The sequence below is a fragment of the Ahaetulla prasina genome, chromosome 3 (genome assembly GCF_028640845.1).
Source record: "Ahaetulla prasina isolate Xishuangbanna chromosome 3, ASM2864084v1, whole genome shotgun sequence".
Lineage (NCBI taxonomy): Eukaryota > Metazoa > Chordata > Lepidosauria > Squamata > Colubridae > Ahaetulla > Ahaetulla prasina.
Window position 1 is genome coordinate 80,183,673 of NC_080541.1, and position 23,450 is coordinate 80,207,122.

Below are 23,450 nucleotides of genomic sequence, written 5' to 3' on the forward strand. Positions count from 1 at the left end.
GCTTTGCTTTTCTGACGGTCTCAGAATAATTGAGTGATACAGCTGCTTTAATGCTTTTAGCAGGAATGCTTTGCTTGTGTTAATGTCCTTTGCAACACATTCCTTTAAGTATTGCTGCGCAAGAACAGCACTTACATTTTCACATCAGAAATACAGAAAAAGATAGTGGTGTAGCCAATATAGTGCAGTGAGTTTTATAATCCCTTATGAAGGGGATTTTAAATTAAATCTCTGCTGCTCATGTCCAATTCTTTATCTAGTGCACACACAGATCTTTTGCACTTTTTCTTTGGTATATTTTATTTTGAATGCATTTTTTTAAAATAGTACAAATGAATTTCTGAACTGTCCAAAGAAAACATTGGACTTAGTTCTTCCATATCAAGGAAATTATTTTGTCCAATAAACCATAGAGAGTTCCCTATTTATTTCATTAGAGATTGTATTTTAAGAGCCGGGTAATTTTAACAGTCCTCTAACTTACTCCACACTTACTCCCTTCTATTAAGAGGTCAACAATTTGGAGACAATAAGGAAAAGGACATGGAACAGTTCCAGCAATCATAAAAATGTTGGCTTCAGTTTCTTTAAAAGAGAAGAGAAGGAAAACGAACTCAACTCAATTAAAAACATTTGGCCCATCAAGGCATGGAAGATACCACAAGTGCACAATTAAACTTCATAGGTTAAGTTTTCTTTGCATCATTAGTGCATATCTAAGCCACTTGGCTCCAGCTAATTCAATAAGGCTTCAACTGCCCCAATTTCTTCATATCAAAAGTGTGCAGTGAGCTTGGCACTTGATTGTGGCCCTTGAAAAGACAGGGCATTTTGATTCACAGGAAAGACTTTAGTTGCTAGTGAGCGTATTCAGGATTGCAATCCAGTTTAATAGAATCAAAGTGGATCTTGTGTTACTCTTTTTTTTTCCCTCAGAGAAGGAAATAGTAGTGCATCACAATTCCTCTACTGTTCTTTCTATGTCTCATTTCCCCCCCCCCCAATGGAATCCTATTATTCTCAGCTTCCTTCAACTTTCTGCTCTGCTCTGGGAAATGTGATAATGCAGGCAACCCCCACTGACATCCTATGGTGTGAGACCCCCAAATACAAAAAGCTGTATGTAGCAGTATGGAAGACCTTCCCCCCCGCCTTTGTATTTCCTTCGCTCAAGGAATTTGCTGAGGTCTTTAAAAACTTTGTGGGAAAAAACCAGCCAACTATAGGCATAAAATGTGTGTTCTCACTTTCCTACATAAAAATAAAATGTATTGACACACTTGAGTGTGTGTGCATTTGTGGGTGTCTATAGATGTACGGACTCCAGCTTTGTGCGCTCTCTTCTCTGTCACTTTCCTCCCCCTTCCCTATCTTAAAATATGAACACTGGCATTTTTTCTTGAAAAAGACACATTTCTGGGAACCAAATCTGAAGGGCAAGGGCCAATTTTTAAAGAACTCTTTATATTCTGATTCATAGCTGAGTTTGCTTTTAATTATGCTCTGTTCAAAAGGGCAGTTTTAGAAGAATGTAGGCCAGTTTTCATGGTGGTCTTTAGAGTCAATTCACAAAATAATATTTTTAAAAAATCAATTCTGATATAATAGGAATACTTAGCATTTATATGCTACTTTAGGGTGTCCAAAGACTTCCTGTCTCTGTAGGCCTCCTTCACCATCAACAAGTAGTGGGTGAAATTGGTATATATTATGTCAGAAGGCTTTAAAACAGTCACTTAAAATAGGTCAGTATTTTCACCCTCTTATTTCAGGTGAGATATGAACCCAGGAAAAATTGCCTAAAGCTTCCCAGAGATTTTTATAACTGATTTCACTTACGATTTTTTTACTTTTCTCAGCCAAGTCCTTTTTTCACTTAACTCTCTAGCATGGGATGGATGAGAAATTCAAACTAACTAATTCACACTTGCTGAACCTACAGGCAAAATCGGAATGTGCGAGCACACTGAAATCCACACTTTTTCTGAATTTTGTAGTGTAGTTCACAACTTTAAAAAGCACAGAAGATTGGACACTGAAGAGAAAGTTTTAAGTTTTTAAATTTTAATGGGTTTTATGTCGGTTTTGACCGTTTTAGTAAATTGGCCAATTAATATATTCGTTTTAAATGTTTTTAAATTTGTTATTTATATTATGTGTACTTTTGTGTTTTTTAACATGGCTGTAAACCGCCCTGAGTCCTTCGGGAGAAGGACGGTATAGAAATTGGATTATAAATAAATAAATAAATAAAAATGAAAATAAACAGGCAAAAAGAAAAAAAGTGGGGGTATTTAGAACTTCAGCTTAGAGATTTGGTTGGGAGGCAATATGACTGAAACTCTGAATGAAACAACTGTCTTAATCAGATCAGTGAATTGGACCAAACAATAGGATTGAATTGGATGCTTCTTCTTTTTTAATAATAATAATAATAATAATAATAATAATAATAATAATAATAATAAACTTTTGAATGAAATCAACTTGATTTTCCAAATGCAATTGGCAATTTAGATGGTCAACTTTTCTGCTCCTAGAAAAATCCAGAATTTTAGTTTAACTAAAATTAAGCAGCAGTAGGGGATGCGGTGGCTCAGCGGCTAAGATGCTGAGCTTGTCGATCGAAAGGTCGGCAGTTCAGCAGTTCGAATCCCTAGTGCCTTGTAACGGGGTGAGCTCCCGTTACTTGTCCCAGTTTCTGCCAACCTAGCAGTTTGAAAACACATAAAAAATGCAAGTAGAAAAATAGGGACCACCTTTGATGGGAATGGAACAGCATTCCGTGCGCCTTTGGGGTTTAGTCATGCTGGTCACATGACCACAGAGATGTCTTCAGACAGCGCTGGCTCTTCGGCTTTGAAACGGAGATGAGCACTGCCCCCTAGAGTCAGGAACGAATAGCACATATGTGACAGGGGAACCTTTACCTTTACCTTTAGTCAGCAATATTACCAAAAAAAGGAAAAAAGATAACCAAAGATCCATATGTTCTTTCAGAGATAATAAAGCTACTTATTCCAATATTTTCTTTGCTTCCAAGTCCACAATCTTGGAAGCTTTGAGTCTTAATGTATCATTTGGCTGCATCCTTCTATGAATCTACATAGCCAAGACTTTCCATAACTGTTATATCTGGATGTCCTTTTTTGGTTTCCAGTTGCCAATAAGCTGTTGACCTCAAAAGGTTTAAAATTAAAAAGAATATTAGAAGGACTATTCTTTTTTAAACTGTGAAGCTATTCATTTCTGATCCAGAATAGTGCAGAGGTAAAGCATTTTAAATGTTGGATTGATGTGTAAGAAAATGTCTGTTCAACAACAATAAGTTATATGGAAACTCTAGGCATCGATATATCTCTAGGAATTTTCTTGGTAGGCTCTCTGCCCTACATGTTTTTTGTTTTGTTTTCTTTAAAAAAATATTTTCTTTTTCTTGGAGCATGAACATTTGTTTCTAAGAACCTAAGTACCTTCCTCTACCATCCCTTTTTTCTTTAGTATGGATTCCCCTTTGCCCCTAAGCATTCTCCAAATATCCTGTGGTCTTTCGGGTGCGCTTTAAGATTTTGGTTACCACCTTTAAAGCGCTCCATGGCTTAGGACCCGGGTACTTACGGGACCGCCTGCTGTTACCTCATGCCTCCCACCGACCCGTATGCTCATACAGAGAGGGTCTTCTCAGGGTGCCGTCCGCCAAACAATGTCGGCTGGTGGCCCCCAGGGGCAGGGCCTTCTCTGTTGGAGCTCCTACGCTCTGGAACGAACTTCCCCCTGGCCTACGTCAAGTGCCTGACCTTCGGACCTTTCGCCGTGAGCTAAAAACACACTTATTTATTCAAGCGGGACTGGCTTAACAGTTTTATTAATTTTAAATTGGGGTTTTATTATTTTAGGGTTTTAAATTTTAAATTTTTTAATGTCGGCCACTTTATAATTATGCTTTGTTTTAAATTTTTTGTTTTAATTGTATATATATTGGTTTTTTATCTCCTGGCTATACACCGCCCTGAGTCCTTCGGGAGAAGGGCGGTATAAAAATCTAATAAAATAAATAAATAAATAAATAAATAAAATAAATAAATAAATAAATAAAATCCCCCAAAATGGCTGACTCTGGTCCACAGCTTTGTTTGGAACTGTGTCCAACTAGGGAAAAATCATCCATAACAGAACAGAACAGAACATGAGGTAGAATGGTGAAGATCTTTAGGTAAATTGTAAATGGGAAGAGGAAGGACAATAAGATTGTAATTAACTGTATTTCTAATGTGCTTGTATTTGTAATATAATATTTGTAACTAATTAGTTGTAATTATAATGTGGAAAAGAAGATTGGAAGTTATTGACATATTTCTTTAGTCTTTTCTTTTTCTTCTCTTGGACTTTTTTGTTTCTTTCCTTTTTTGTCTGTTATTATATAAGGAAACTAGCTGGACGCCCATGCTTCAGTATGAAACTATATGCTCAGGCTTGATAAATTGACATTTATAGCCTGAAACTTAATGTAGAATGTGTAACTCCATAGCATCAGAGTGTGTTAATATAATGCAACTGGCAATTGGAACAGAGGGGGAGGGGGAGTAGAATGTCCCAGCCTGCAGCATCCATTGGTATTCATCTGACTAGCATCCTGTCAGTGTGTGAGAGAGTTGAGGGGTGTTTGGAAACTCAAACAGTATTTGCTGTATGAGCAAGAAGGAGACAGGAAGGAGAATGGCTCAAGTGTTCTGTATTAAAGCTGCTTCCTACTGTGAAAGTAAAACTGAAACTGAAACTCCTCTCCTCTGCATGTGTTTTGCATTTGAAACAGATTTCTTTTCAGGTGGGGAGGGGGTGTAGAACTCCTTAGCATCAGAGCATGTTAATAATAATATAGGAAATACTAATGCTCCGATGGTCCTTTCGAAAATTCATTTCTTATTGAGCACTTAGAAGCCAATAGCAACATATGTGGCAAATTTCAAGTTTGTAGGCTTTACGGTTCTGGAGAGATTTTGTGATTAATGTGTGATTGGTTTTCACTTTTATATATAGATTATTAATAAATACTTAAGTAAAAAAGAAAAAGAAAAATGAATGGGAAGGAATAATCTCACCAGCTTGTCCTTGTGACTGCCATTTTGTGAAACCTTTGAATGCTATCAACATCGCAATACTGTCTAGCTCTGAAAAATTTCCCACTCCTAAATTAATGGAATACTTTAATATAATTTTGTCTATTTCATCAATGATACAGTATTCTGAATAAAGTCCCATTTTTTCATCCTCCATCCTTTTAATGGAGGAATTTTGATTTCTGTAAACAACCTTTCTTCCAAAGCTATTCTCCCAAGAGGAGCCCCTGTAAAACAGATAAGGTTCTCATTATGTATCCACCATGTCTTGATCATAATTTCTATCAGGGGTGACATTCTGATCCAGTTCTATCAGGTACATTCTTTATGAGTCCTTTACAATACATTAAAACCTGGCTGAGCATGGATCTTTGTGCCTTAGGGAATTGCAGGAAGCTAGACAGAGAGAAAGTGCACACAGTTCAAGGTGGATTTCTTGTCAGATTCTACAGGGTTGGGATATGTTGAAACATTTTTTAAAAGTCAGAGTGGCTCAAAAGAAATGAATTTAAATTTTGAAAAACTGGATTTTTTCCCTGAGAGCCATCAACATAGATTACACCCTAAAGCGTTGCCTAAACGATAACATGGGAAAGAAAAATATAATGTGGATAGTTATAATACATTTTAATATAATAAATTATCCTAAGTCCATCTTTTTTCTCTTATTGATGGATTATTAAAGAGGTGCTTTGAATTTCTGTTTCTAAGATCAATAAAATCTGCTGCATCTGTACACTACTAAAACTCACTATCCTTATCTATTTGTCTATTTGTCTGCTTCTTCATTTTCCTTTTTGGCCAAATCATCACAAACAATATTGAGAGGATACGTTTGCAACAATTTATGAAACAGCTGTGCTATTTTTCCACTTAGAACATATTACAGTCCTTTCCCACTGCAACGTATTCTTTTGAACCTGGCCATAATTTTCTGGAATTAACTGATTTGATAACAGTTATTAGAAGTGCAATATTATACTGTTGAGGCTGGGTTCTTTGACATTTCTCCAATATTAGCACATCAGCTTATTTAAACAGACTTGGAAAGGTGCCTGGTTTTGATTTGAGGAAGAAATCCTTCCTTTTTCAATATTCTTTTCCAACTGCACAATGCCTTTCACTATTTTTTTAAAGTTACTATTTCAACTTTCTGCATAACAGCTGATGTCACATAAGGATCAAAATGTGAGCTTCGGCATCCAAATTATCTACCAATCACCAACTCAATGGGTGGCCATAACTCAATAATCATTTATTATTTATTTATTTATTTATTTGTCGAGTATGTATTAGATAATATATATAAGTATAAGCATGAATTGAATACATAAAATGAATACAGTTAAAGGGAACATTAGGATAGGTACAATAACAACAACAGCAACAACAACAATAAAAATAACAACAGCAACAACAATACAGGCCTATCTTACCGGCTTCTGGTGAGAATTTATAAGAGAATATATATGGGTTACTTAAGCTCTCTTTAGGCATGGCCCAGCTAATTGTTCTTGTGGCATTGTTTTAGAATAGATACTTGCTTAAGTCTTTAAGTGTAGATATTCATTGACTCCTTTGGTAGTGCAGAACATATATTGAAATGTCTGAATTGGATTTATGTGATAGCTGCCATCAGGGCACAGATCCACATCTGTGGTAAGGCCATTGCTTTTATAACTCCCAGTATTGTAAGGGGTTGAAGCATTCCTGAGAGTGGGAATGGATGAAAAAAAAATAAACAATAAAACAGATTCTACAACTGTAACGGAAAGGAGATTTATATACAGGAAATATAATTTAGGGATAATTGGAATTATATCCTAGCAGGACAGGAGTCCAAGAACTTGTGCTCTGTATATATGTGCCTGTGAAGAAAGGCAGAAGGAAATGACCTCAGATTAGCCATCCCTTACACAGAGCAGACAGAACAATACACAAAAGGGGAACACAAAATGAGTGTGGTCAACAGCCTACTCCTCCCTTGTGATTAGTACATATTGAGGTGTTGAAGACTTAATGTCATGGAATTTAAACCCTCAACAAGTAACTTTCTGTCCTGACTGGCAGCAGCTTTCTAAATAGGGGTGTCAAACAGATAATTGTTTCCCATCTTCTGCTTCTTGTTCCTTCTAATTGAAAGTGGGCTATTAATTTTGTAAACTTTGTTTACTAAGTTTGTGTTTCCTTGGTTTAAATGCCTTGAAGAATCTCACAGAGAAAGCTGTAAAAACGATGTTTCTGTTGTCTGAAAGTTAAGAGATGTGATGGATTTACTTTATGTCTAAATATGGGATAAGCATCAAGGCGGGCAGTGGATTTTGTTGGTATACAATCTTGGTGATGTTTCAGTTTTATATTTCTTGTAATAAAATGGAATTCAGTGTCCATCCCATCGGGTCATCTATTGCTGCTTGCAAACCGAGAACTACAAAATAAAGTCTGAAGTCTATGAAGGGTTGAAATCCAGAGATTAATTCTCAGCAATCCTAGGTTTCTTGAAATACAATAAGAAGGAGAGATGCATTTACTGAACACCTTGTGCTATCATTAGAATTGGGCTTGCTTTTAGCTGTTGTACAAAATGAGGTTTTGTCTCTTCAAAGTATTACTTTTGGCTTAGTGCAATGAGATCGCTTACAGATTTGTTGTTCAATAAGCCATTATTACGCAAACCATAACTTTGTACAATATGGACTCAATCATTATGCTATGAATAAGGTCCTTTACAAGCACATTTGAATTACATTCTATTAATTGAAGAGCTTAACCTGGAATTAGGTTAATTCCAGGTTAAGGGGGGTCTTTCCCGCTGCCTTTAAAGAGGCGGTGGTGAGACCCCTCCTCAAGAAGCCCTCCCTGGACCCAGCTGTTTTAGGGAATTACCGGCCAGTCTCCAATCTTCGCTTCATGGCGAAGGTTGTAGAGAGTGTGGTGGCATGTCAGCTACCCCAGAACCTGGATGAAGCTGTCTATCTAGACCAGTTCCAGTCCGGCTTCCGGCCCGGATACAGTACGGAGACAGCTTTGGTCGCACTGGTGGATGATCTCTGGAGGGCCAGGGATAAGGGTTACTCCCCTGCCCTGGTCCTATTAGACCTCTCAGCGGCTTTTGATACCATCGACCATGGTATCCTGCTGCGCCGGTTGGAGGGGTTGGGAGTGGGAGGCACCGTTTATCGGTGGTTCTTCTCCTACCTCTCTGACCGGACGCAGACGGTGTTGACAGGGGGGCAGAGATCGACTCCAAGGTGCCTCATGTGTGGGGTGCCGCAGGGGTCGATTCTCTCACCCCTCCTGTTCAACATCTATATGAAGCCACTGGGTGAGATCATCAGTGGCTTTGGGGTGAGATACCAACTGTACGCTGATGACACTCAGCTGTACTTTTCACCCCGGGCCACCCCAGTGAAGCTGTCGAAGTGCTGTCCCGGTGTTTGGAAGCCGTATGGGTCTGGATGGGGGAGAACAGGCTCAAACTTAATCCCTCCAAGATGGAGTGGCTGTGGATGCCGGCACCTCGGTACAGTCAGCTGCAGATGCGGCTGTCTGTCGGGGGTGAATCATTGGCCCCGATGGAGAAGGTACGCAACTTGGGCGTGCTCCTGGATGGTCGGTTGTCCTTTGAAGATCATTTGGCGACCGTCTCCAGGAGAGCTTTTTATCAGGGTCGCCTGATCCGCCAGTTGTGTCCCTTCCTTATGCCTTATGCACGGTCACTCATGCTCTCGTTACCTCTCGCCTGGACTACTGCAATGCTCTCTACATGGGGCTCCCCTTGAAGAGCACCTGGAGACTTCAGCTAGTTCAGAATGCGGCTGCGCGGGTTATTGAGGGAGCGGTTCGGAGCTCCCACATAACACCTATCCTGTGCAGACTGCACTGGCTACCTGTTGTTTTCCGGGTGCGCTTCAAGGTATTGGTTACCATCTTTAAAGCGCTCCATGGCTTAGGACCGGGCTATCTACGGGACCGTCTACTGCCGGCCTCTATCTCCCATCGTCCGGTGCGTTCCCACAGAGAGGGACTCCTCAGGGTGCCGTCAGCCAAACAGTGTCGACTGGCGGCCCCCAGGGGGAGGGCCTTCTCTGTGGGGGCTCCGACCCTGTGGAACGAACTTCCCCTCGGACTTCGACAACTACCTGACCTTAGGACCTTTCGCCGCGAACTTAAAACTTATTTATTTCGTATGGCTGGACTAGCTTGATTTTTACCTTTAAATTTTAATTGAATTTGATGGGTTTTTAAAGTTTTGTAATTTTATGGGGGTGTATGTTATTTTAATATTTGGGCAAATTTAAATCATTTTTTTAAGGGATGTTTTAACTATTGTGTATATCTGTATTTTATCTGCCTGTTCACTGCCCTGAGTCCTTCGGGAGAAGGGCGGTATACAAATTAAAATATTCATTCATTCATTCATATTCATTCATTCATTAAAATATTCAGTGTTTCAGCATATAATGTTTGCCTCAAACACTCCGAATGGATCATACAAACAAAACTGAACCATTGTCAATAAGGGCACATGTTATGTGCTTTGAATACCAGTTTTAAAAATCTGATATTTTTGAGATAAACAACTTTCAGTTCAAGGCATCTTGGTCATTCTCATGTCTTCCCTATTTTGAGAAAAAAAAATATTGGCCATTGGTATATTAAATTTTTGTGTGTGAATTGAACCTTCTAAATTTCCTGACCTTTCTTTTTCTCATAGTCTTCATTTGAACCACAAGCATATTTCAAGACCAATATTCTGAATTATAGGTCCGCATGTGCAAATATCCATCTCCCACTTTAAATGCTCAAGAGTTATACCTGTGTAATTTCATTTTTAAAAAGCCAGGTCCCTGTAGTGTAACTGAGGGCATACTTTCTCTTTCTGGATCTTTAACAGAGTTGATGAAATATGAGCTAGAAATAACACAGCTTGAGTTTCAGATTCCATGCTGAGCTTACATGCCTAGCATTTAGGGACAGGAAAATGTTCTCGTAAATTGAGGAAATGCACTCTAGAGATTTTTGGGATATAGTCAGTGCTGAATCTCATGTTATCAGTTTTACAGACAGTATGTTTTCATTTTAAACCACCTCCCTTCTTAGGCACCCTTCTGCATTTCTCCTGAACTTGATTAACATTTTCATAGAGCATTTATAGGGTCATATCTTCTAAGTTTCAATTATTAAAGCAGATACATGCTTTTTCAAGGAACTTGAAAGAGAGTTTATAACTTAATGATAGGCAAATCTCTCAAACATTTCAATATTTCTGCCATTTCCTAGTTGATGTAATATTTTTACTACAGCAGATTAAAGTTCTTATTCTTGGAACAGCTAATTTTTTTAAATAACGCATTATGATGAAAATAGCTCTGGATGGGCCTATTTCGGGCATGTGAAATTGCTGTTTATAGACTGCATTACTTCTAGAATAAAAAGAGGCTGTGATAAAATAATTAAGACAGTTTGTCCAATTTTTTTACAACTTCTTATTTCCTTTGCATCCAACTATTGGGAAGGTTGCATTTTGTGTATAATATACAAGTTCATAAATAATTTTAAAATATTACCTTAAAGGCAAGCCAATTGGGCCAGTACGTCTTTCTCAGCCCAATCCACCTCACAGGGTTGTTGTGGGGAAAATAGGAGGAGGTTGGTGGGTTGGATCAATCAAATAGGCTCCTCACTTAAAAATCGCAATGACTTACAACCAAAATTCCAGGGTCAGTTATGGTTGTAAGTTGAGGACTACCTAAATTGGAAAGACATTGCAACAACTAAGCAACTCTTGAAAAGTAGAAAAGTTGGAAGCTTTGAAAACTTTGAAACAGTGATTTACATAGTTCCTTTACATCATTAGCAAGACTTTTGTGTTCAGGGAATATTTACAGCTCTTCATCAATTTAAAAAGCAAGATATGAGCATGTTGTTATTTCGCTTGGCGGCCTGAGCAGCCTTAGTCATTTTAACCAGTAGAGATGTACACAAGAGTTAGAAGTTTCCAAAGGTCAAAGAAGTGGCTTCTTTTTAGCTTTGAATCAGAATGGACCTTCCAGCTTCTTGTAGGCAGAATGCCAAGCTTGTGTCCACATGTCTGCCATTTCCCTTTCTTTGAAAAAGTTTTGTAATTAACTAAAGGGCAGATCACACCACATTGATCCATAAATGGTTGTACGGAGTAACTCTCTTTCTGCCTTTTTTCTTCCACCACAGCCAACTTTGGGGACCCTTTCTGCTCTTTCATGTTTAAAATGTAACAATGAACATCACAGAACTATTAAATCTTTAATTCATTGATGATGAAACAAAAATCTAAGCACTGCTACAATGATTTTTCCCCCCTTGTTGAACTGTATTGCAAATATAAGTTGTCTACAGAAAGAGGTTTTTTCAGGGCATATAATATATAGTGGTTAAATTTTGTATTGAAGGCAGCATATAAAATCTGAATTACTATATATAATGCTAGCAGCATTTATTATCCGTTAGTAAGATAGCTTTGACATTGTGTATGTGTGTATGTGTGTGTGTGTGTGTGTGTGTGTATGTGTGTGTGTGTGTGTGTGAGTATGTGTATGGGTATACATTTTTTTAAAATTTGAATTTATATCCCGCCCTTCTCCGAAGACTCAGGGCGGCTTACATTGTGTTAAGCAATAGTCTCATCCATTTGTATATTATATACAAAGTCAACTTTTTATTGCCCCCAACAATCTGGGTCCTCATTTTACCTACCTTATAAAGGATGGAAGGCTGAGTCAACCTTGGGCCTGGTGGACTTGAACTTGCAGTAATTGCAAGCAGCTGTGTTAATAACAGACTGCATTAGTCTGTTGAGCCACCAGAGGCCCTAATATATACCAAGATGTATGTATGTATGTATGTATGTATATGTATGTGTATACATCTCTCTCTCTCTCTCTCTCTCTCTCTCTCTCTCTCATCTATCTATCCTATCATATCTATCTATCTATCTATCTATCTATCTATCTATCTATCTATCTATCTATCTATCCTATCATATCTATCTATCTATCTATCTATCTATCTATCTATCTATCTATCTATCTATCTATCTATCATCATCTATTATCTACCTATTATCTATCTAGTCTATCATCTGTCTGTCTGTCTGTCTGTCTGTCTATCTATCTATCTATCTATCTATCATCATCAATCTGCTTAAATTTCTAAAATATTTGTTAATTTATAGCTAACATGGACAGATAATACAAGAAGGAAATTGAAATTTAATTGAGGAATTAAAAGAGTAGGAAGATACCTGATAAGTAAGGTGGACAAGATCAAACAGATGAATGGGATATCCATAGAAAAGCTACAAGTTGTTATTGTAAATCAGTTGAGATGCCAAATATTTGTTTATTAGTCCTGGGAAGCTAAGCTTGATTCATTAATGTCTATTATTGGTGCAATTGTCAGCCTTGTGAGATAGTTGAGATAAGAGGTACACCCTGAAATACTAACTCTAAATTTATTGTACTCTTATATTAACCGAGTCTTGACAGTCTGAATGTACATTACAGCTCTCGCCTCTTGGGAGAAACTAGGGAAGGTCCATTCTGAGACATTTGCCACTCATCTCAAACCTTCTGTGGGTTCAACTGCTGCCTGTCACTGTGTCTAGTCTGCAGCTCTTCCTTCAGTCTGCCAAGGTCATTCCCACATACCATTACAGTAATTAACTAATTTTCATTTGCTTTTCTTCTTCCCATATTGCTCACCGGATTCTAGATGTAATTTTTAGGCTGAGGTGATCTGTGGGCTGATACAGCTTTCAGGAGTTTCACTTAGACAAAGGGCTATTGGCTGGAGCTCAACATTTTTCTTTTGACAAATTTGGGTACTGCTTACTCTCCGTTATATCCCAATTAAAATGTAATGAAATTGAACTGACACCTCAAACTACTCTTGGGTGATAGCAATCTAAAACTTGCATCCAGACAGCAATAAAATATGCAAGTTCATCTTTACGGTGAGACTGTGCAGTAACTACTCTTTAGTGATAGCAATCTAGACTGTGTATACAGACAGCAATTAATATGTAAGTTCATCTTTATTTTATTTATTTATAGTTCACATTTCTAAACCTTTATGGTGAGACTGTGCAGTAATCCATTCTAAATTATGCACATTGAATCATCTTTTATTGTATCATTTCTTTTGTTACAGCTGTCACCCTGCTGTTGACGCAAAAGTGTCCACAAGATTCACCAAGCGTTTCTACTTTGGAGTGTATGCTGCCTTTTTTGAACTTGGAAGAGGACAGTGGTATTCCTGGGATTTCTGGTCCAGTGTGCTGCTGATCTCTTTCCTTTGGTTTATCCGTCTATATCTGCATTATTTTAGTCAATGGATCTTACTTCATGTTTTTGGAGTTCCTGTCACAAAGTAAGCATGTGTAATGACGGCACAGAGATAACACAGGGAGCTGGCAGTTCAGACTGCCCCTTTATTGCTCCAAATTTCCCCAAACGCTCCCACATTTCTGGCAAGTCTCAGAGCAAAGTGATGACACACCCACACCCACACCTCAAGCAGCCTCTGACTGCAAATAGTCCAGCCCAACACTGTGAGCACCATGGCTGCAAAGCAAGAAATCCAGCAGGGCAAGTCGAGGAGTCCAGGAATCAAAGGAGTAAGGCAAGCAGTAGTGGATTGCTACCGGTTTGTTCCGGATCAGGCGATCCGGTAGTGGTGGCAGCGGGAGGATCTGCCTACCCACCTAGATGCTTCTGCGCATGTGTGCGTGCCCCCATGAGCGAACCGGTTTTGAAACCTATCCCTGAAGGCAAGTATCCAGAAATCCAGAAAGCATGCAAGGAATTCAGGAAAGTTCAAACGTCAGCACTCAACACTCCATGAATTCAGCATTTGTTCCCAACAAATGCCCCTCCCCACAGAGCCTCCTTAAGTCTCAGTCCCCAAGTGTGCCTTTTGAAGAGGGGTGGGGTGCTCTCCTCCTGAGTAGCCAGGTCAGTCCGCACTGTTCTTGTTTCAAGAACCACTGTAACAGTTCTCACCTTCTTTCCACTCTTCGTGCTTGAGGATCAGGAGGGGGTGGTCCTTGCTCATTGCCTGAGCTCTGTCTCTCATGTTCACTGCTTAGCCTCTCTTGGTCATCCTGCCAAGGGGGTTTCCTCCCTGTCTACAAGCCATCCCAATCCTGAAAGGCTCTGGCCTGACTGGCCCTGCTCCTCCCCATTTTCCTCCAAAGCCAACGAAGCCACCCCCTCTGTCAGCTCCAGTTCCAACTCATCTTCTCCTGAAGATTCAGGCTCCAATGGGGGCATGACAGCATGGATCATGGTTCTGTAGTTGTAAATTGTATGAAATCTAAGAAGAAAATTTACATATCATTTGAATCAATTTAAGGGTATAGATAAAGTGATTCACTTAATCCATGTTGGCTTCCATATCACTACCACTACCACTATTACTACCTGCTATATTCAGTGTTATGACATGATGGGAACTTCTGGAAGACACAGTTATGTTGCTTTGTGATTGCAAATGTAAATTAGTAACAACATGCACATTGATGGGCATCTCACTTAATATCTATTCTTCTCAGACTACAGAAGAGGAGATCTGAAATTATTTGAATAACTTTAAAACTATAAACTTCTGAAACAGTTCCGTCTTTCAGAAAGCATTTCATTTGGAATTTTATTGTTTCTGTGATTTTATACGGCCAGAGCTTCCATGAACAAAGGGATTTATTAGCACAAAAGGATTTTTTTTTCAAAAAAAGCCACATCTTTTTATAATACTGCATCTTTATTTTTGATGGTTGGTGGGTGTGACTTTTATTGTATTACACCATTTTCTGTTTTGTGTTTTAAATTCACCATTATGCATAATTAAAAAGGTAAAGGTAACGGTTCCCCTCACACATACGTGCTAGTCATTCCCGACTCTAGGGGTGGTGCTCCATGGTCACGAGGCCGGCATGACTCAACGCCAAAGGTGCACGGTACGCTGTTACCTTCCCACCAAAGGTGGTCCCTATTTTTTCTACTTGCATTTTTTACTTGCTTTCGAATTGCTAGGTTGGCAGAAGCTGGGACAAGTAACAAGAGCTCACCCCGTTACATGGCAGCACCAGGGATTCGAACCGCTGAACTGCCGACCTTTCGATCGACAAGCTCAGCATCTTTAGCCCCTGAGCCACCGTGTCCCCAGTATGCATAATTACACATGTGCAAATACAAATCATCATCATCATGAAATTCTAGTAGAGTAGCAGTTCTAAGCGGAAACATCTTTGCATGTTTAATGCATAAAATAAATCACTGAAGAAATTGGTTTAGTATGCCTGTAACAAGGATCATCAACTTGTTTCTTGAATCTTTTCCCTATCTCTTTTATTCAGATTCCAATTCTACCTTTATACTGTGGATTTGTGCTACCAGAATTCTTTGGTACATGCCAGTGAAGAGATGGCTATGGTTGTGGTGGGACCTTTGACCTTGAACACACTGATGCTTCTTTTGATTCTGATGAGATGGGGCTGTCAACTGTTGTTTGACTCCTTCCCTTTTTACTTGTCAAAGCTGATCATGGCTTGGGGATTCTGGACAGTGCTAGACCCTTTGGCAGTGTTTATGGTGGATGCATTCCTGGGGGTAAGTCACTTAAAATAACTTCAATATAGAAGTTTGTTTTATTCGATGAGTCACCAAATAATATGAAATCCTACCTCTGCTGACAGCAGGCCAAGTAAATATAATTAAATAAATTGGTAGCGATTCATTATACTCAGTGAATATAAAGTGAATACATATAAAACTGATGTTTTAATGAAGGGTAAAAATGATCGCAGCAGTCTTAGAAGCAATGCGATAGTTTAGGGAACCAAAGAATATTTTTAAAGAATAAAACACAACATTCAAGGACTGTAAAATCTCTCTCTTTCCAATCACAGCCTAAGATGTGTGGATACCATATTTAATTGTGTTTATTATACTGGATTCTATCTTTAGTATTTCATATATGGTTGGTTGTATGTAGTAAGTAATATGGTTGGTTGTATGTAGTAAGTAACAAGGTTCTAAAAGGCTGCCCATTCATCACTGATAGTTTTTTCCCCTCTCTAACCATGTTTCCTAGGCTAAAAACTGAGCCAAATTGACTATTTAGATATTTTTGTACCGCACATTCAATGTCTTGAAATAAAAACCGTTCAAGGAAAGCAGATTGAGGAAAGGAGGTTTTGGTTCCTATCAAACTTGGGTCTTAATTGTCAGTTGGACTTATTTTATTATAATAGTTAATTTGGGGAAATCCTATATCTGCCCCATGGGATAAGATTGGCTTGTGGCTCAAGTAAACAGAATTATCTTTACATTGTTAGCTGCAAGTGTAGCTAAATTTTGAGGATATTTTACTACCAAAAATGCACTGGAATTTTAGGAGATACATTTTCCTTATAATTATTCATGTTAGAGTCTTTGTTTCTTGGATCATAATACTATAGCTACAAATACTCAGAGTGTTTGCTTTCCTCCTCATCTTTTCACCTTAATACATTATTTTTACATTAGATTTAGATATTGGCACACAGCGAATGCTGGTTCAATGTTTTCTCCTCTTTTTAGAAAAGGGAGTATACATGGATCCTGGATCACTTCATTCATAAATTACATTTCAGGTGCATCACCTGAAGTTAAAAAAAACCAGGTAGAGAATGGCACTTGTGGCTTTCTGGATACAGTTGAACTGTAGCTATCATTAGTCTAACCAGAATGACTGGTAGTAAGGAATGCTGGAAATTCTACTTTGTTAAATCCAATAGTTAAATCCTATTTTTATATACTTGCTCATTCATCCAGACTCCTTATAATTGCGCACTTAATGTATCCAGAAGGTTTGTATTTTTATGTTGCTTGTGACTATGCTGATTACCAGGGTGGACATCAAGCTATTCTCCACAAAGTGATGTATCCACAAACACAGACAGACCTACTGTACAGAGGCAACTTGTAGTCCAGAGCTGCTGAGATTAATCCTCAATTTATTTGTGTCCTAGCTTATTGATCTTACAGAAGTCTTCATGCTCATGCTAAAGCATATGCAACAAAATAAAATGACTTTGCCTCAAATATTACTTGAGTCTAGAGTATTGTAAACACAACCTTATCAGGTTCTGAATAAGTGCTAAGTATGTTGCTAGGGCTGCAGCCAAGTAAACCTATTATCAATTCCTAAAACACCATATATATATATATATTTGCTCTTCTTTAGGCTAACTAGAAACTCCCAGCTAAATTTCCCTTTTAGCCAATTATAGCAATAAAACCACAGAGAAGCAAAATTACAGTTAAATGTTTTTGCTTAACATTAGTTTGGGTGCAATTTCATTCAACAAAATAATAGTAAATGTTTTATGGAAATTAGTTAATGAGTTCTTAAATGAAAGTTGGTTCCATCCTTTATAAGGTAGGTAAAATGAGGACCCAGATTGTTGGGGGCAATAAAAAGTTGACTTTGTATACAATATACAAATGGATATGTGTGCCAATATCTAAATGGATGAAGACTATTGCTTAACACAGTGTAAGCCGCCCTGAGTCTTCGGAGAAGGGCGGGATATAAATTCAAATAAAAAAAAAAAGATAAATACAAACTATAATTTACCAGGATGTCAACTTATTGGCTGACAAATTAGAACATGATTAGGCAAAACGTGGTGAACAAAGAGGAGAAAACCAGGTATATATCAGCAAAGCAGCAACTGGAGATCATTTCTGAAACATGTTGAGTCCTTAATATATTCTTGATGATGATCCCCAGGTTTCAAGTTAATATCTTTTGAAATCAAGTCATCTGAGTGTTGCTCATCCACAACGGTTGACTCCATCTTAGAATTGTCCAAGAAAGTTACATAACTAGTTCTTAAGTGTAGCTCTCCAGACATCTGCATATCCATCAAATCCATCTTATGTATTTCCCATTTCTTTCTTTCCCATAAGTTATATACGTTTTCAGCCATTATCAAGATGTTCTGAATTCATATTACCCCATATCTTGGGCTCCCCCAAAACAAATAATAAAATGCAGCAAAGGACAAAATTATAATAAGTCAACAAAGACCAGGCCTATGTGAATGTAAGTTAAGGATAGTATAAATCAGTCAATGTTGATATAAAGTCTACGTACTTTCACAGGATATCTATCAAATCTAATCATTGGCAACATCTGTTACAGATCCACCATTGTTGTGGTGTGTTAATGTTTAAATCTGAGCTAGCAAAATTATTTGCAATGATTTTGGAAAGAAGAGAAGAAACAGGAGAAGACCAGTCTTAGAGAGTGCTTATTTATCTGCTTTATTTATTTATTTTGTAAAGTGGAATTTGTAACGGGCTTATAACTGATGGCAGTAAGGTATTCAGGTTCACAGAGGCTGCTAAAGGATGTCCGTTGTTCTCTTGTTTGTCCAGACTTCTGTATTACTTTTCAGTTCAGTTCTACGGTTACTGTCTTGGATCTATTGCAGAGAACTTGGGCACTGTAAGCCACAGCCAAGCTGAAGAATCTTAATTCCTGGAAGATAAATTTATTAGCAGATTTTTGAACTGCTAAGAATTGCACATGGTGGTCATAGAAACTATTGTATTTCACTGATATTTTTTTCAGATTAATTTGAACAAATGATGGCTATACATTTTTAAATTGCGGTTGATGTCAGGAGATCAACTTTGCCTAACAGATACTAGATTTACTGCTTGTTATATTAAACAAAAGATTGGTGAATATGTTTCAAAGATCTACGATTTGAAGGTCCCAAACCACTTCTCCTTTGATTAATTGGAAAAGTTCTGAATAAAACATTTTGCTATCTTGAGACAAACTTGCCAATATTCTCTATCAGAAATTATTCTCAGAAGGAACATTTTTCACTGAATACCATGCAAAGAGACATATTCTATTTCAAAATGAAACTGAATCTTTTACATATGTTTTCCATATTTGTATTAGCAATTTTGTTTCCCGCCTTTGGCATTCTTTCAGCTGCTATTTTAGATTACTTGCCAATCAATTTATTTTAGATCAAGCATTTTAAAGTATTATGTTGTGGTAATATGACATGAACTATTTTAATGATCTAATATCTTTTAAATTTTAAGTGGACTTAGTGCTTATGAAAGCAGACAGAGTGATAGTCTTGGAAAATAGGGTCCCCTCTGGACTCACTCTCGTTTTTATTATTAAAGGAAATGATATAACTCACCTGACAGTGTATTTTAGAAAAGAAACATATAAAGAATATGGGTATAATGTGAAGTTTTGCCCTGTAAATATTTGAAATCTTAGTGGATCATAAATAATTGTAGGTTTATTCATTTTTGATTGTAGAAATATTTCTAAATATGCTTTATTAAATACCTACCGCCTTGACAATATTAACAACCATTTGATTTTGATCCTTGGGTATCTTGCATTGTTGTCACCTTCTAGTTTGAAATTGCACATTTTATTTCTTGCCCGGAGTGTCTAGTATTTTTTTTTATATTCAATGTTTGTTGATTATGATAATAATAAATCTGTAAGATTAGGTGCCAACTTTGGATTTAAAAAAAAATATCTGTCACCGTCATCCATGAATCCAAAGTACAGATGAGATCAGAATAAAAGCGAAGAAGAATCAGTGGCTGAGAACTGAACCTGACAATTCTCTTCTACCTTGACAAGCTTTCTAATGGGAACTTAGAAAGATTTAGTGGTAGGGAAAAATAGAGAATGAAAGTGCCTCGATAGGTTTGCATTTTCATTGGGAGAAGTGCAATAGTTACTTCTGATTGTCTAGCCTCCATTTTGCTGGAGGCATCCATGCTTCCCATTTAGTCTTGGAATGACTATATATCACCAGGAGTGAACTTTCAAGAATAATCTCTTTTTGTACGTGGTGGGAGAAGCTGAATTAGGGCAGAGGAGCACCAGAGTTTGTCAGGTATCAAGACACTGGTTATGGTCACACAACTAGATCTAAATTTAAAAACTGGTTCATTCAGTATATTAGAGTTGGTTGGAATTGCTATTTTTGTATTTTATAGCTCTCTGTAAAACTTTTCTGCTTGATTAATTTAGGGTTTAATGCAGTGGTGAAATGTAAAATTTGTTTTTTTTTTATATTCAAAAAGTTTTTATTAGTCAAAAAAGGTTTATACAAATACATTTCAGGTATGGTAAATTTTCATTTTTCTTATCTAAAATAAGAATTTTACTCAAATTTTTTAACACATACAACAGCCATATGGCAAGCAGGTGACACGAAGTAGCTAAGTTTACAAATTTTAAATACGTAATAAAGAAGAGTCAAGAATAAACAGAATATCGTACAAAGGAGAGTAAGGAAAACCAACACAATCCCAAATATCTTTATCACTTCCTAGTTTTAGATCTCAGAACTCTGGGTTCAGCCTGACCCAACTCCAGGGCCGCAACAGCGGCAGCCGCTTCCTCCCCATGATCTATAACCTCCCCTTCTTCAATTCCTGGGTCATCTGATTCCAGGAGGGCTTTGTGTTCCTCCACATAGGCCGTAGCCTCCGCAATTGTACTGATTTTTTCGTAATGCCCTCCCGGAAAATCATCAATCCTCTGGCATCAGCCATCTGAAGCCCACTCTCTTCTGGTACAATTTGCTTGACAAAAAATAATATTTCTTTCTTTTTTCACGTACCTGTCTGGGAATCTGCCTCAGAATGGCTATCTCCCTGCCCCTGTAAATCAGTGCCCCACTCCTATGTTTTCTAAGAATTTCATCTCTCGTCTCTCTTCTCACAAATTTGACATGAACCTCTCTGGGAACTGCATGCGTGCGTGCATATTGCAATTAACTCTATAAACTCGATCCACATCCCAATTCATGAAATCAACACCTCTCCCAAGAAATTCTCCCAACAATTTAGTCACAACATCTCTCAAGTCTTCTTGGTCCACTTCTTCCAAATTTTGAAACCTAAGGAAATAAGACATTTTATCCATCTGTAGTCCAAGCACAGCATTGCCTGTCGTCTCCTCTCTTTTCTGCACTGCCCGTGATCTCACCCTCCAAACCTTCCACTTTCTGCTTGTTTTCTGCTGAAACTTGTTGAGTATCCTTTAAATCCTTTTGGATAGTCACAATTTCTGCTCTTATTTCATCAATTTCTTGTCCATATTAGATAACTTTTCCAAAATTCTCCATCTCTCCAGCAGTTGGTCTCTGACCTTTTGCCATTAAGGAAAAAAATACAAAATCCTCAGGCAGGCACAGTATCCTTGTAATTTCCTCCGGATCCACCAGGGGCACTCACAGGAGCAACGAGTCCAGAGTACAGTTAGTCAACCAGGAAGTCAAGGGAAGTGATGTCATCAAAATTCTCATAGTGAAGGCGGAAGCTGGACGCCACCACTGTTCCCCAGAAGGAGGGGGCCTCAAACCTTCCCTCCTAAATTTCTCCATCACCTCTTCTCTCCAGAGCTCCACAAACCGTAATCTTCTTATTTTAAGTTCTCCTCTCCAGAATAACTCGTGCTCCTTCCAACCGCAGGGGAGAAAAACCCCCGCACTCCGGAGCACTCCACCACGCCACCGATATTCCTTCCCTTCTCCTCCTCAATTCTTCTCCGCCCTGTTCACCACCAGGCTGCTGCAGTTATAAATCCAATGCCCCGGTGTCACGCACAGCGCCCAGGCGACGACCAAAATAATGGCCGCGCCTGTGGCCTCAAACCCCGCCAAGCCTAGACGCGCCAGCATCGGTCCCCACAGTCCTGTATGTCGGCTGGGAGACCCCTGGCGAGCCGTCCGTGCGGCAGGTGTCCTTTTCGGAACACCTGGCCCCTGAGGGCCTCGGCGGCGGCCGGATTCGGGCGCTGGAGGCAGGAGAAGCCTTCCAGACGTCCGTTGCCGCTGGATACCGGAAGTCGTCTCCAAATGTAAAATTTGTTACTACCGGTTCTGTGGGCATGGCTTGGTGGTGGTGGATAATATGACTGGGTGGGTATGGCCAACTTTTTTTGTTTACATTTAAAAGCATTTTTTTTGCCTTTAAAAGAAAAAAAAAGCCTCTGACAATCAGGCAACTCAGCTGGAATCATCAGAGCCTTTTAAAAGCATTTTTTACAACCTCTTCGGCTTTTTTTTTAAAGCATTTTTAAAGCATTTTTAAAGCATTTTTTAAAGCATTTTTTCACTTGAAGAAAAAATGCTTTTAAAAGTAAAAAAAAAATAACCTCTGATGATCACACGGCTCAGCTGGGCATGGAGGGGGCAGGGATTTTTGCTACCGGTTCTTCGAACCACTGACCGCCATCGCTACCGGATTGAATGATCCAGTCCAAACCGAGAGCATTTCACCCCTGGTTTAATGTATTAGGTAAATCCAGAAAACGGGTTGGTTGGTTTGACAAACAGGTTAAAATGCAGGCACTAAAGAGCTTACCCTTTCACGATAATGTGAAGTTCCAATTAGTAATGATTCAATGAAGATAATTTTCTTTTTCAAGTGAAACCACTACAACGTTGTCAGTTTTTTTCTGCATTATTAATATGAAGAGAAGGTCATGAGCTTTGTTTTGTTTTGTTTTAAATATAATGTGTGACATAACCCTCACACGCCTGTTACTGATAACATAACAAGTTTGTAAGAAAACTATGAAGCAATTCCACTTTGTTTCCTGTTTTAAAAACTTAAGACTGAAGTTTGCATTTGAGATTTTCTTTGCATAATTTAATAAAGTTTTAATTCTGAAACTTTTAACCCATCAATATTAATCCATTGCTCTGAATAGAAACACATCTGATTGCTACGGTTTTAGGCATGGGATTGATCTGAACACATAGTTCTGGGTTTAAATATACTTGTTATGGTTTCTAATTTGTAAGGAAGTTTTCTTCAGTGACCTAATCCTTTAATAGCTTTCCCCCCCCTTATGCCACATTTCTTTAAACTTCACCCGTGCAAATTCCTTATTACTGTAAATAAGTGACGTCACCCATTTCTTTTCATATCTTTACTTGAAATCTTGGATTCTGCTGCCTGTTTAAGGATTCATAGCTTGACACGAGATTCTTTTTAGCTACAACTCGTATTCTTGAAAGTCAACTTTCACAAAATAGTTTTCTTAAGATGGATAGTTTACTTATTTTAAAACAATTGCAACCAACCTGCCTTCCATTGAGGACCTGTATACTGCACGAATCAAAAAGAGGGCTGTGAAAATATTTACAAATCCCTCACATCCTGGACATAAACTGTTTCAACTCCTATCCTCAAAACGATGCTATAGAGCACTGTACACCAGAACAACTAAACCCAAGAA

The 23,450-nt window shown here is 38.2% G+C and overlaps 1 protein-coding gene across 1 annotated transcript in view; it reads left to right on the forward strand.

The window, feature by feature from the left end:
• Positions 1-23,450, forward strand: part of LOC131195313 (uncharacterized) — a 222,272-nt gene that overhangs the window by 136,251 nt on the left and 62,571 nt on the right. Inside the window, exons 12-13 of the mRNA XM_058177111.1 lie at positions 13,308-13,526; positions 15,511-15,763. Coding sequence (XP_058033094.1) covers positions 13,308-13,526; positions 15,511-15,763 — 472 coding nt within the window. The remainder of the gene's footprint in view (positions 1-13,307; positions 13,527-15,510; positions 15,764-23,450) is intronic.